This window comes from Argentina anserina, chromosome 2 (genome assembly GCF_933775445.1).
Source record: "Argentina anserina chromosome 2, drPotAnse1.1, whole genome shotgun sequence".
Lineage (NCBI taxonomy): Eukaryota > Viridiplantae > Streptophyta > Magnoliopsida > Rosales > Rosaceae > Argentina > Argentina anserina.
The window spans coordinates 9,047,232-9,061,437 of NC_065873.1; the positions used below are offsets into that span (position 1 = coordinate 9,047,232).

The following is a 14,206-nucleotide window of genomic DNA, read 5'->3' on the forward strand; positions in this document are numbered from 1 at the left end:
TGTTTTATTGTTTGGCTTATGCAATAATATACTAAATCATAGCGCTAAATCATATTCAATTTTAGGGTGTGTATGGAGAGTACCTTGATGAAACGTACCACATATCATTGGTATCAACATAAATTTTCAAATCAAAATCTCCTAAAATAGGAAAGAAAACAGCCAAAAATAAATATTTACGTGTAACATATATCCCTCCAACGCCAGCCGATAAATATTTAAATAGTAACCAGTGATCGCAATCCAAGTGTCTAAATAAATCCCAGCCGTCAGCGGCTCATCAGACGGCGCCACTCTCTCTCCGTATAAAACCCCAAAGCCACTTCTCTAATTCTCTTTAGTGACGCACTGACACACTCCATGGACTTAAAAATTGAAGCAGCGAAAGAAAAACGAAAGAGGAAAGAATGATGCAGCTCTCAATCCCAAGAGGTAACCCCAAAAACCCATAAGCATTTCCATCTTAAGGTCTCTGTGTGATTACGCTTGTGTGATATAGGTAGGGTTTTGTTCATGTAATTTGCAGTGGGAAACCTCAAGGCTTTTAGAACGGCGTCTTCGAGTCCTCCGGTTATATTCGATTAATCCTTACTCTTTTGGATTTGGTTTGACTTGAATGATACCGTGTTGGACTTTGTTATTATTCTCTATGTTGTTCATATGGATGGATTACAAATCAGGAGGTGATGTTTGTGCCACTTTTTTCATTGAATTTCGTGTTGATTTGTTTTAAAATGTCAGAGAGTTCCCAATCTGATTGGAGGTGCTTTTGTTAATTCGCATTTGACTGCGTCAATCGACGTTATAAATCCAGTAAGTTTGTAATATGCTTCACTTTGTATGCTCTTTTCGTTTTGTTTTCTTGTTTTCGTTGCAGAATTTATGATTTTTATTTTTGAAATTGGTTGATAGGCAACGCAAGTTCCCTTGACCACGAATGAGGAGTTCAAAGCCGCGGTGTATTCTGCAAAGAAGGCGTTTCAAACATGGCGCAACACACCTGTCACGACCCGTCAAAGGATCATGCTTAAGCTGCAAGAGCTTATTAGGAGAGACATTGTAATTGTGATGGATGTGATTTTTTTAACTTCCTTGAAAATAATTTTAATTGAGTTATGTTAATCACCGTGTTTTCTTTTCAGGATAAGTTAGCCTTAAATATCACAACAGAACAGGGGAAGACATTGAAGGATGCACATGGTGATGTGTTTCGTGGGCTAGGTTAGTGTTTGTGGTTTGATGTTAATAATATACATTTATTCTCCATGGGTGAGTTTTAGTGGATTTTGATGAAGCTCTGTTAATTTAACTTTTTTGCATTCAGAGGTCGTACAGCATGCTTGTAATACAGCAACTCTGCAAATGGGGGAGTATGTTTCAAACGTATCAAATGGAATTGACGCGTATAGTATTAGAGAGCCACTTGGTATATGTGCTGGGATATGTCCATTCAACTTTCCAGCAATGATTCCATTATGGGTAAGCCTCCCCCACTGTTTCCCCCATGTATATATTTTCCCCAATCTTGTAAAGGTAGTTCTGGCGGGAAAAGAAAGAAAGAAAAGAAAACCTCATCCATTTCTAATTGTGTCTCATGATCTCACTGCAGATGTTCCCAATTGCAGTTGCATGCGGGAATACGTTTATCCTAAAGCCATCAGAAAAAGATCCAGGTGATTGTGACTTAATTAGAATATGGTATTTTTAATCCTTGGGCATTACCTCCCTCATTTTTGTGATTGAATAATCACAAGGAAGAGAAAACGTGAATGCTCCCTGATGTAGCTGATATGGATAATTATAGGTTTTTAACACAGTAGGTGCTTTTCTGTTTCAACTTGTTGATGTTATTTGTGAAAGAAGAATTTTTTTTTAAAGAAGAATGATGATAGTATCACCAATTATTTTTTGTACTCTGATTTAAATCTGAGTCATATAAAAGGTAAACATCTACTTTAGAATCTATCCATTGCATCTATTATTTGAATTCTCCTGTCTTTTATATTCGTATTTGTTTTGAATTTTCCTCACCAGTGAGGGGCTGAACTTTCTTGTATGCAGGTGCTTCTGTACTGCTAGCAGAGTTGGCAATGGAGGCAGGTTTGCCTGATGGTGTCTTAAATATTGTTCATGGAACCAATGTATGAACACAGTCAAACTACTTTTACTTGCTTGAATTGTACTTGTCATTATTTGAAGATGTTGGGAATGTCTTACACATACATAAGTTTTTTGTTTTTTAGCTTTATCTTTTGTCCTATGCTACTGTAACTAGTGAGAATAGAAGGGATGCACTAAAATAAGTTAAAATACTTGACTTGGTTGGAGTCGCTCTTTTTATTTTTGTGAAACTCATTAGTATTAGCCCAAAATGGGATGCTTCAGCTTTGCATTCCTGTCTAAAATCAAAAGCTTTTCTTCTTAAAATTAACAATTCATTTTATCCTTAAACATGTGAACCTAGTTTGAGTGAGAATCTAGGTACTGAAGAGTGAGGGAATGAATAATTTCATTGGGTTTGGAATATGTAATCTAGTGAAGAAAATATATTCTCATGGACACAAGCTGGATTTGTATAAGCACAAATCGTGTGGAGCAATTTCCCTTTCAATATATGATTGTTCCAGAGGCATTATATAATTGAATAAATATGGGTAAATTGATGTAAAAAGTTTGCAGCCTTTGAGATTTTGGTTTTCCTAAATACCTAGTGCTTTGTGGCAGGATATTGTTAATGCAATTTGTGTTGATGATGATATCAGAGCTGTATCATTTGTGGGTTCTAATACAGTAAGTTTCTGATTCTGCGTTGTATCCTTGCTCCAATTTGTGTGTTATATTTCTATATCATTGATTCATACAGTAAGTTTCTGATCGTGTATTGCATCCTTGCTCCAGTTTGTGTGTTATATTTCTATATCATTGATTCATACAGTAAGTTTCCGATTGTGCATTGCATCCTTGCTCCAGTTTGTGTGTTGTATTTCTATATTATTGATTCATTAGCCATTAGTTGATGACTATTTTCATTTTGATTATTCAATTTGGACTAGTAGTTTTCATCCTAGTTGGTTTTCGGTTTAGTCTGCAATTTTAATAGCCGGCATATTAAGTTGATGAGGATTAGCCTACAATTTTGAAGTTTGTCAGTAAAAGTTGTTTTCATTCATACAAGCAACACATTCAAATATACCTAATTTTTTGAGTAAGAGCTAGTTTTATTTTCAAGTGACACATAATATAGTTGCCTTGATAAACTACTTTCTTCAGTCGAACATGGGCGCTAAAAATCATGCAATTGTCATGCCTGATGCCAGTCCTGATGCTACTTTGAATGCTCTAGTTGCTGCTGGTTTTGGTGCCACAGGACAGAGGTGCATGGCACTCAGCACAGTTGTTTTCGTCGGAGATTCAAAGTCATGGTATGGTGCTTTTGTTTTTTGTTTACTTATATTTTTACTCTTTCCAATTTATTTAATTTTGTTTCTTGATCCAAAGTCATGGCAGATATATATATATATATATATATTTATGCGGGTTAGAAAGCAGACGTCCGCAGTGTGGCACAGACTGGAACTTCATATGCATTATAAATTAATGACACTAGAAGATTGTTAACCATTTTCTGTTGCTGCCAAAAAATGAAATGTGGTTCTTGTAAAGACTAGAAACAAATGTGGATACATTATTTCCACTTTTCAATGACCTACATGAAATTGGTTGCCATATTGTCTTTAATATTTATTTTGCCAAAAGAAACATTGTACTGTAATATATACTCTATTTCAAATAAAACCACTCGATTTATTGTTTTTAATACCACAGTTCATGTGTGAAAGATACCTTTTATATCTCTGGGAAAACCAAAAATTAAACCACAAAAATACTGGCATTATTAGAATCAAACTGTTTGCTATATTCATCAGAGAAAGGTAATTCTCTTCCTACTTACTGTATTTATTTGTATTAGACGGTATAAGTATCCTTTATATGTATTCCCCTTAAATCATTGGTGTCCCTATATATTATTATTTCCATGCATTTCTTAAAAGAAATGAAGAACTCAGACTAGATTTAAACCATTACTCTTTTCCATGGAAAATAAACTTGTGGAGTGTGGCAAATCGCTGAAAGTAAGGGCTGGCACAGTACCTGATGCTGACCTTGGGCCTGTGATTAGCAAGCAAGTACGTACATGGAAGTTCCTTTGTTTTCCTTTTCCTTTTCCTTTTTTTTTTCCTGGAGACCAATGTTTTGACAACATTATGATTTTTATTTTCCAAGATACACAATAGTAATATCAAAAGTAGGTCATTGTATAATTTATCAATCTATTTACATTACCCTTGCACAAATATCACGTCAATATCAGCTTCTTAACAACATCAGGGTCACATGGTCGTTTTGGAGACTTTAATTTATGACATGTTATAAAACTCACTCACAGGCCAAGCAACGGATTTGCAACTTAATACAATCTGGTGTTGAGAGTGGTGCCAGGCTATTGCTTGATGGGAGAAATATAGTGGTACTTTTCTGTAGAATTGTCTTAATCACTATATGTTTGTTCTATAATGTCAATATATTCAACTGACTCAGTTTTCAGAGAAATGGTTTGCTTATACTTCTTTATTCTTGACAAGCAGGTCCCCGGTTACGAGCATGGAAATTTTATTGGCCCTACGATCTTATCAAATGTTACAACTGACATGGACTGCTACAAGGTCTTCTTCTTTTCCATCCCTCCCTTTTTTTTTCTTCTTTTCCTGAAGTTTTCCATTTTGTATTTCTGCTTGGTGGATCTATCATAGTTTCTAGAGAAAACTTCGTAGATCACGAATCAATATCCATCAATATTCCTGTTTTTGAAGCCATTTATTTGGTAATAGGAGGTTAACCAAAACTTTTGGTAATATGAGTGGATACTATGATTGATGTAATATCTGGCTAAAATATATTGAGATAAGGAAGATACAATATATAAATTACTTATTCTGGTCGGGGCACTCTTCCAATTTTCCCTTCTACTTTTATTGGCCAAAAATAAAAGTATCATTATGTGGATTGAAATTGGACTGACATCGGCACCCCAGACCACATGAGATAATTTTCCAACACAAACATGTGCCCGGGGGGGGGGGGGGGGGGTACTTTCCTCAGTGGCTAGCAAAGATTTCAACCTCTACATTGACCTCACCTATGTTTGTACCTGTTGATCAATTGTCTGGAGTTCATGATGATGAAAACAACTTAAAATTCTGTTGGGAACTTATTATCTTCTATCTTCTGTACAGGAAGAAATCTTTGGTCCAGTTCTTCTCTGCATGGAGGTACTTTAGACAAGTCCGTTACTGATACTCAGCAGGTCCCCTATTTTCTCGTCCTGGCATGCATATTGCTAATCTATAATTTTTCGTCTTTATGCCAGGCCAACAGTCTAGAAGAGGCCATAAACATTGTAAACAGAAACTGGTACTCATTGTTGCTTCCCTCATTTAGATCAATTTCCTGAAGTATTTTGGGCTTCATAATTATTGTATTTTCATTTTCGGAACAGATATGGCAACGGTGCTTCTATATTTACTACATCTGGGGTAGCTGCACGGAAATTTCAAACAGAAATTGAGGCTGGGCAGGTAATCACATTTTCTGACATCTTATGTAGCTGAATTTGCAAGAAAAATAATTGGACTGACAGAAAGTTCAACCAAGAAATTGTATCGCAGATGTTTCTTCTCTCTACTGGGAAAATGTTTACTTTGTTTTTGTTTTTTTGGGATAAAATGTGATTGTCAACTTGATTCGAAAAAGTTCGCAAGATAAGTTATACAATATATATTAATTTCTAAATTATTTTGAGTATATGAAACAGGTCGGTATCAACGTGCCTACTCCAGTTCCCTTGCCCTTTTTCTCCTTTACCGGCAACAAGGCATCTTTTGCAGGAGATTTGAACTCCTATGGTATTACCCATCTTTTACCAGTTAGTTGGTTCTATGTTTGGTGATTTTATGATCGTAATAATTAGAAGCAAATTATAAATATTTAGTTTGAGGTTTTTAAATAGTTTGTTATAAATTACAGGCAAGGCAGGTGTTAACTTTTTCACCCAGATCAAAACGGTGACTCAGCAATGGAAGGAATTACCAGGCAGCAGTGTAGTTAATCTTGCCATGCCAACTTCTCAAAAGGCATAGTTGCCTTGCAATATATTGTACCATTCTGGAACACATGGCAATAAATCAATACCAAGGTCTCTTCTTCCCTTATTGGTTTGCAATCTTTCACATAAGATACACCCTATTTATGCTGTACTGAAGCTCAGAGTCAGCTTTGGCCAGACGAGACAAAAATGACTTAAATTACAGAGTTACCAACAGAAACAAAGAAAAAGGAATTATTAGTCTCTAGTCTTTGTATCAGCTCAGTTCAGTGATGAAAAGCCTTAAAAGTGCTCCAATATAAGAACATGACATTAAATGCTGCAGCAGTAAGAATTAGATTTACCCAGAACTTCCAAATGTCCCGTAACGAAATTACGCCCTAAAACCCAGATTTAAAAAATCTAAATTCATCTCTACAAGATAATATTAAATGAGGCACCAACTAGCTAAAAGTGCTATAGTTAATACCATGCTACTGAACGGCAAAGGTGTCTTCCCAGACCCTTCTCTAATCTCGACTGCTCTACTTGCGTCTGAATGTTGGCGAGGACTTGAGGATCAATGGTTTAGGTCCCTAAATGACAAAACCAGAAGCTGAATTTGTAAAGATATTAGAACCGTCAAAGCGTCTTTGACGCCAAGGAAGTTCGATGATCCGTACCTTTTTTTGTTTTTTTGTTTTTCTGTTGAATGATGAATATCACTGGGCATATATTATCAATGCTTATGTTAATTTTTGCCATGAAAGGTGGCCTCTGTTGCAGGGTTAACTGAATGTAACTCATACGCCAATTACGTTGAGTTTATAGACTGGGCAAATGTTGAGCAAGCCTTTAAACGGGATGCAACTCATGTTGATCATATAACATGATTAAACTGCGCATCAAATGTCATCAGTTGCTTAGCAAAGAAAGTCAGAATTACAAACTAGTGAAACTACTGCTTTTTCAAGGAGTTCGCTCCACAACCTGCATTTCTGGTGATAAACTATGACAGCAATTCCTTCAACTTAGATGAGACACGAAAACCAGAGACCGTTAAACTCACCAATTGCGGTATCACATAGGGCCACTAGGCATATTTATCCTTGCCATCTTGATTAGGTTCTCCTGTCGTTGTTGCACATTTTCCTTTGTGCTTTTTTCCATTAAGATGAGAGCGCATGTCAATCTCACTAGGACAGCGTAAGCTACAAATTTCGCACCAGAAGCTGGGGCTCTTCACCCTTGGAACTTCATTTGGCTTCGGTTGTTGACTTTGTACCTTCCCAACGGGTATAGCAGTTTTCCCTTTCTGGCCATTGCTGGAAACACTCTCTGCTACCTCCTCTTTCTGTTTACAGCACTTATTTGTGGTTGGAGGTGGACCATTACTTTTCTGGCCTCGCACATTTTCATTTACAGTACCTTTTGTTTTTGATTCACTGCTGTGGATACTCTTTCCTGTCTCTTTGTTCGGTTGATGAGTTGAAGCTGGGGAAATCTTGGGCACTTTTGCCTGGTTTTTTGCTTTCAGTGCCTCGTATGCCACCTTGTGTTTTCTCCCTGACAGGTGGAAATTCAAAGTTTTTTCACTTGTAGTAGTTACCTGACAGAGAGCACAAGTCCACTCTTTCTGGACTTCTCTAGGAGACTCTGGATCTTCTATACCTGTTACAACATCATCTGGCTTTTCAATACGATTTTCAGGCCAAGTGATCTTCTGCACTGCCTCATTATTTATCTCCAGTGCCTCGTATGTAGCCTTGTGCTTATTATCACCTAGAGGCGAATTAGAAATTGCATCAGTTTGAGTTGATAGAGCACTGACAGTGGTCGACTCCTTCTGGACTTTCTTTGGAGGTGGAGTATCTTTTCTGTCTGCAACCTCGATGCCTTTTTCATTCATCTTCCTAGAAGAAAAGTTATCTTCATTCATAGTGAGATTAGGCTCTGCCAGACTAACCTACAAGTGCAATGAAACAAGGTTAAAACGGGTTCCTTTTCCTTCCGTTCATTAATAAACTCTTAAATGGACACATTTCTGTTGCTATAAAGAAGATAAACATAGATATCAACATTCCAAATAAAGATTGAAACCCGAATTCATCTGACAAGTCCGGACAAAAGAATGATAACAACACATTAGGCACAGCTGCAGAAGTATAAGAAGCAGTTCTGCCACCAAATATTCAGCAAAGTGACTGCAAGCATTTCTTTTTCTCATGTAAAGAAATTGCAACTGATGCCAAATCTTTATACCATGAACAGATTATAAGCATCAACATAGTTGTAAGAATGTACTACATAGAAAACTTTACTTGGCTAGCAGTTGCTTCCTTATTTTTCAGCATTACCTGCACAGCTTTGATATCTTTCTGTTCACCATTTGGCTTCATGAATTTGGACTACAAGACAAGACGAGACAAGGATTGGTCAGATGATCAACTAAGGAGTTAAGTCAGAAGCAGTAATATTAGAAAGGCGTTTTTTTTTTCAAGATTTATCAGTGATCACATTCAACAACAAAAACTCTTCCAATGCCGTTTGGGATTATTCGGCAATTCATCTAGGTCAACTGACTAATACTGTATATAAAGGACAATGAAAAATCTATGAATCACAACAGGGATCTTATGCATTCTACCAGCTTCATTATTCATGGTTAAAAGTGAACTAAGCTCCTCGTAGTCTGATAAAAATATTCGTAAGAATAAATGAGTCAGGAACTGGTAATCAACCTCTAACAATGAACATTTTAAAGGTCTTACTGAGCAAAAATGAATGTGTTTTCTCAGATTTTATCTTTCGGAACACATGTACATTGATACAAGAAGCCCTTTTTACCTTGCTAGCGATAAACTTCTCCAAACCTTCAGGTCCATTCTTGTTGACATAACTTTCCAACTCAGCGAGAAAGTTATCTTTCAGAAGGGACTCCTTCCGCTTATTGAACAAGTTTATAATAATATGGGGTTCCATGGAGAGGCATGGATAGATAAGGTGTTTATAGACATATAAGGCACCATCAAAATGCGGCATCACCAAAACAAAGACAATCAGTAGCCTAATGTATGGCCAAAGAAGGAACCTGACAGGTTTCGAGTTGGAAAATAGAACCAAAAAAAAGTTAGTGAAAGAAATATTACATATTACGCTCATATTGACAAATTGTAACAAGATTCAGAACGTTGTCGTAAAGGACCCCATTGATATCAAACAGAGTAGGCTCTTTTTCTTTGAAAATAAAAGGACTGAAAGCTTCTTCACAGGTTTACATTTGCACATGAACATAAATTGATTTGACATTAAGCTTGAACTGAAACATCATACTTATTGAAAAGCTTGAAGTGCATTATAGAACAACAAAGATGTGAACGATTAGAAAATTCATGTAATTCCCTTTACACATGAGGATCATATAAAATTATAAATCCAAACAATCCACATGGGTATCAATATTTCTCCTTAAACACGAAACCGAGTTTTATCTATAATAACAAACACATAAATATATCATATGCGTCTTGATGTATTTTTCAAATTGAATCCTGAAACTTTCTGTTCTGTAGGGACTCATTTACTCCTTTATTATACAACAAACACATTCATGCCCCAACTCTATATTCCATACCTCAGACTGTGATGTCCAGCAATCCCAGCATACCAGTAAAGGCTAGAAAACGTTTAAAGATTCCCTCTTTCATTTTTACAACTAATTCTCCCATTTCCTTCGTAGAGTATGCAGTTAAATGATACAGTTCTCTTGCCTAGATTATACAAGGTTCCACAATCTCTTTGCTTTCATCGAGTAGACAATCAAAAAACAGAAATAACCAATAGAAAAGGCAAAAGAAAATAGAAATGAACGAGAATTACCATTCTAGGAGCTTCATAAAAACATGTTCGAAGAGCAAGATCAATGAGAAGACGACCCAATACGTATTCAACTTGTGAGTGTCTGTAATGGAGTTTGTCTCGATTGCTCTTATGGAAGAATACCTGTCAGATAAATAATGATCATCATCAGTTAACTATTAGATTTGTTTAAGTCAGAGATGGAAACTTACAGAGGATAGAGCAGAGCGATGAGAGGCCTGCAAGTAAACCATAAATAAGATCCACAGTTTGTCATTATAATCTGAAGGAAATTTCTCAACTTTAACAAGGTGTTCATCATCGTACCATGCAAGAACATCAAAGCATTGGAGCGCAAAGCCAAGAAGACCCAGTATACCCATGTTGATGAGCAGAGCTTCACCGTCTTCCCATGCTCACTTTGAAATTGAGATGCAGCGTCGGATCAAATTCTCATCTGTCAATCTGTCTCGTTTTTGGAATTTGTAAGACTCGGAGACGACCATACTTTTTCTTGCTTGACCAAAAGGACGTGGACACTTAATTATTAAGTATTATCATTACTGCTACTATTTTTGTTTTCCTTTTCATTTTTATTTTGGAAAATGGCCCTATTTTTCAATCCAGTAAATGATAGTCGCATGCTAGAGTCATTCTGTATGTTTCAATTAAGATCGATGATCATTTTACTGAAAAGAGAATGGTACAAAGTGGAACCACATAGTGGTAGAACCGCTCTCGGATTTCTCTATCCACTGAATCCGAGGTAAACTTGTGCAACTAAAATTAGAGGATAATTGTATTGAAAAATTTGACATAACCTCTCTTAAAATGGACTACCGCAAGACCTATAGTTCAATTTCATATACTTCTCAATATCATGATCTCTAATAAATTCGTAATTACGAGCTCCTGTCATTTATCACTACTCTCCAATCTCCATCAATGATACCATATGTCAAAGTACCTCTCCTCCAACAACTATATACAATTCCAATAGAACATCCTGATATTAGAAAACTCCCCTATCATTACAAAGTAATCCACTTAAATAATATCTGAAAATGGCTAGATGATTATGTGGATTTGCCTTTGATGGACATGTTGAATAAATATAATTTTAATATATACCAAATTAAATATTATTTTCTGAAAATTAATTTTCAGTTTGAGTTGAACGGCTTTGTGTGTAACCCAACTCTTGAAGCCTAAGACCTGAGCCCAATTTCAGGGCCCAAATCATTTCCATATCTAATCCATATAATGAAGTTTCTCACACTTGATCACAACCTAAGTATAATAAGGAAAAGTGAATATCTAATCCCCATTCTCTCTCTTCGACATCTTCTCTGCCTCTTTTTCATTCTCTCAAATACTCAGAGACTCTCATCTCTCTCTTTCACTTCACTCAACCTTCTGCCCCTTCTCTATGCCTTCACTCTCTCCTAGTCTCCCTTGCAAGCAATCTTTATGTTATATTATTCATGTTCTAGTATTTTGAAATTCATGTTTGATACTAGATTTCCTGGGTTTCAATTTCAGATATTGGCTTCTTACATTCGACTTCATTTTCACAGTTCTCATAGATTTTGATTTCTAATTCCATGTTCACATAAGTTTTGGATTGGCTCAAAACAAATCCAATAAGACCAAGAATTTTGACTCAACCAAAATTTGGCCAATAGTTTCATGGATCAAGTGTCAGAGCATGTCCATAGAGGATACACACGTGTCAGAGAGTGTCCGAGGCGTGTCCGTAAAGTAGTTTGCTTGTTCGAACGTCTCGGAGTGTGTCTGTGTCCATGTCTATGTCAGACACGCGACCTCTTGAGTGTGTCCATGCATCATAGGGAATAATTGAGGAAACATAACACTCATTTGTAAACTAAATCACTATGAATAACTCGTGAACTAGAAAAGATTTTCAAACTTGTACCGAAAACTAAACTAGTCATGCAATTAAAATGACTAAGTCAAAATAGCACAGCGCATCGGACAACTAGTGGTGCACTCATGTTGAGCGAACTCTATTAGAAAAATAGGTGATATTGTATATATAAAAGATGATTAATACTTGTGACACCTTATAAGTAAAAATAGTTTTTTCCTTCAGGTTTCAAATTTAAAGCATACCCTTCAACTCTTATTTATTGACTGTTTGGTCCATTTTGTTAATTGACCATCAAAAATCTCAATAGACAAAGGAGTCATATAAGCTTGTTATCATCATCTCGTCCTCGTTTCTGTCAACTGCGACAAGAGATAGTAGCAATAGCCACAACATTCAGATCATCTTGATTGGTAGGAAACATGTCAGTGCTAGTTGTCTTGAAATTCTCCTCCTTGGAGTCATGATTCTTCACTTTGATATCCTCTTTTTCATCAATAAAAATTGGAGTACCATCAAAATCATTGATGATGAATTTCCTAGGGTTCAATGTAAATATGTCTATGAAAATAGAAGTTAACCTACCATACTTTTGCTATATTTTTCTCTTATTATCATATAATTTACTTAGTTTTGTATTATAGGTGTCATGGATACACAATGATGGAGAAAGAACGTAAATGAACAGAAGTAATGAATGCAAGTTGAATAAGAAGTTGTTTCCTTATGATGTTAGGAATCCTTGCTACATGAGGAGCTATGTTCGAGTAGCTGAGCATTAATGTCATATGAAGCGTCCTAATTGGACTAGGAATTTGTTCAAACCCAAGAATTATGATGGAGATTCAATTGGTCGCCTAGAAGTCAAATCCTACAAGAATCAGGAAATCTGTCAGTGCATGTCATCTAACTTAGACGGATTGCCACAGACATCTCACACTAAACTAGAAAAAGTGCCATTTATGGATAGAAAGCTATGTAAGTCTACTTTCCATAAGATTTTGAACCACATAAATCAACAATGTCTAGAGGAAATTATGTTGTAATCTTTGCCTGGAGGTCAGAATCCTGCGATTTCATAATCCTATTGGAAATGATTTTGTGATTGAGATACGCTTTGGAGATTATTTTTGGAGAGTATTTTGAGATCTATATGCATAAGGATAGAACCACTTTGCCGTACCACATATGGCTTCTCGGCACGGTAGCGGCTCTGCAAATGGAGGTAGTCCGGGATTACCAACCAGCCGAACATGATTGCTTTCCCACAGTTTTATTAGTATGTGTGTTATCTTGTAATATCTCGAAAATTTATAATTAATTTATAATTATTTTTCAGAGATTATTAAATTTGTGGTGGTCCGATGATATGGTGCGAGGGAGGAAATGAAAGTGTTTGAGTGATTATTTACTCAGAAACATTATTATGACGGGTCAATAATTGACATTTTATTCAATTAGAATCTCAGAAAATTTCCTTCATGAAAGTTGTAGAGCTCGTCGATACAAGTTCGTAGACATGCATAACGCGTAAATTGGAGATCGTATGAAGAAGTTATGGTCAACAAAAGTTTTGAATTCTGAAAATTTGAAGTATAAATAGAAACTATCCTTATAAGGTTTCATTAGTTGGCGAAACTTTTTTTTCTTCATGCACTCTCTCAGTTGTGTGCCTCCTTCAGAGTCAAAGATTTTAGACTGACCCGACCTGAACCTGGTTGACCCGACCCAACTTTTCCAGCGAGCTCCGACAGTTCCAGGCTATGGGGCCAACCTAGATCGTCTCATCTCTTCCGTGCACTCTTCCATGTGGTGGTGGCTTGCACCAGTTGTCACCGAGCTATGTGAATCGAAAGCCAAAAGATGACCTGACAACTTGGCTTCGACCAGGTTTTGATCTCGGCAATCTTTGACAGCACAACTAGTTCATATCGGCATGTATCCTCCTTGCAATGCTCTCTGTGGTATCAGGCTGGCTCGTTTTGAGTTGAAAGTTAGAGTTTGAAGAGCATTGGTCGACAACCACAACTCGACCTTCTGGGTGAAATCTAATGTTAGGTAGTCCAATGCCAGCCTTGCTACGATGTCTTCCTCCTTACTTAGCCTCTTGTGGTATTGACTCATTCCAATTCGATCTCATAGTTTAGATTTCAAAATTTCAAGTCACTGTTGCTAAGCAGTGCATCTTCAATGGTGAGTTGCTTTAAATTCTATTATTGCGATTGCATCTAAAATCATCCCTTGATGACTTCTATCACTTTTAGGTTAGAGCCTCAAATTTGCAGATTTAGCGTTAATCACCTAGTGGCGATTTTCGA

General features: G+C 36.4%; 2 protein-coding genes across 3 annotated transcripts; one reads left to right on the top strand and one right to left on the bottom strand.

The window, feature by feature from the left end:
• Window positions 1-392: 392 nt before the first annotated feature.
• On the top strand, window positions 393-6,269 carry LOC126783523 (methylmalonate-semialdehyde dehydrogenase [acylating], mitochondrial). Its single transcript, XM_050509004.1, is given in 18 exon segments — window positions 393-432; window positions 527-570; window positions 742-813; window positions 913-1,059; window positions 1,143-1,221; window positions 1,325-1,479; window positions 1,610-1,673; window positions 2,062-2,141; window positions 2,725-2,794; window positions 3,230-3,422; window positions 4,097-4,187; window positions 4,448-4,528; window positions 4,647-4,724; window positions 5,295-5,330; window positions 5,429-5,472; window positions 5,558-5,636; window positions 5,873-5,963; window positions 6,085-6,269. Coding segments are annotated over 18 exon segments (1,542 nt in total). The 5' UTR covers window positions 393-407; the 3' UTR covers window positions 6,198-6,269.
• Window positions 6,270-6,985: 716 nt separating this feature from the next.
• Window positions 6,986-10,491, bottom strand: LOC126783517 (uncharacterized). Of its 2 annotated transcripts, none has more exons than XM_050508999.1 (6): window positions 10,328-10,491; window positions 10,213-10,239; window positions 10,022-10,144; window positions 8,990-9,233; window positions 8,500-8,550; window positions 6,986-8,108 (listed from the first exon to the last, which is right to left on the bottom strand). In XM_050508999.1, exons 1-6 carry the CDS (start codon window positions 10,381-10,383, stop codon window positions 7,236-7,238), a joined length of 1,374 nt encoding a protein of 457 aa, XP_050364956.1. In that variant the 5' UTR covers window positions 10,384-10,491; the 3' UTR covers window positions 6,986-7,235. The 2 variants fall into 2 exon arrangements, with proteins under 2 accessions (XP_050364956.1, XP_050364955.1); XM_050508998.1 differs by having other exon boundaries at window positions 8,464-8,550.
• Window positions 10,492-14,206: the final 3,715 nt, after the last annotated feature.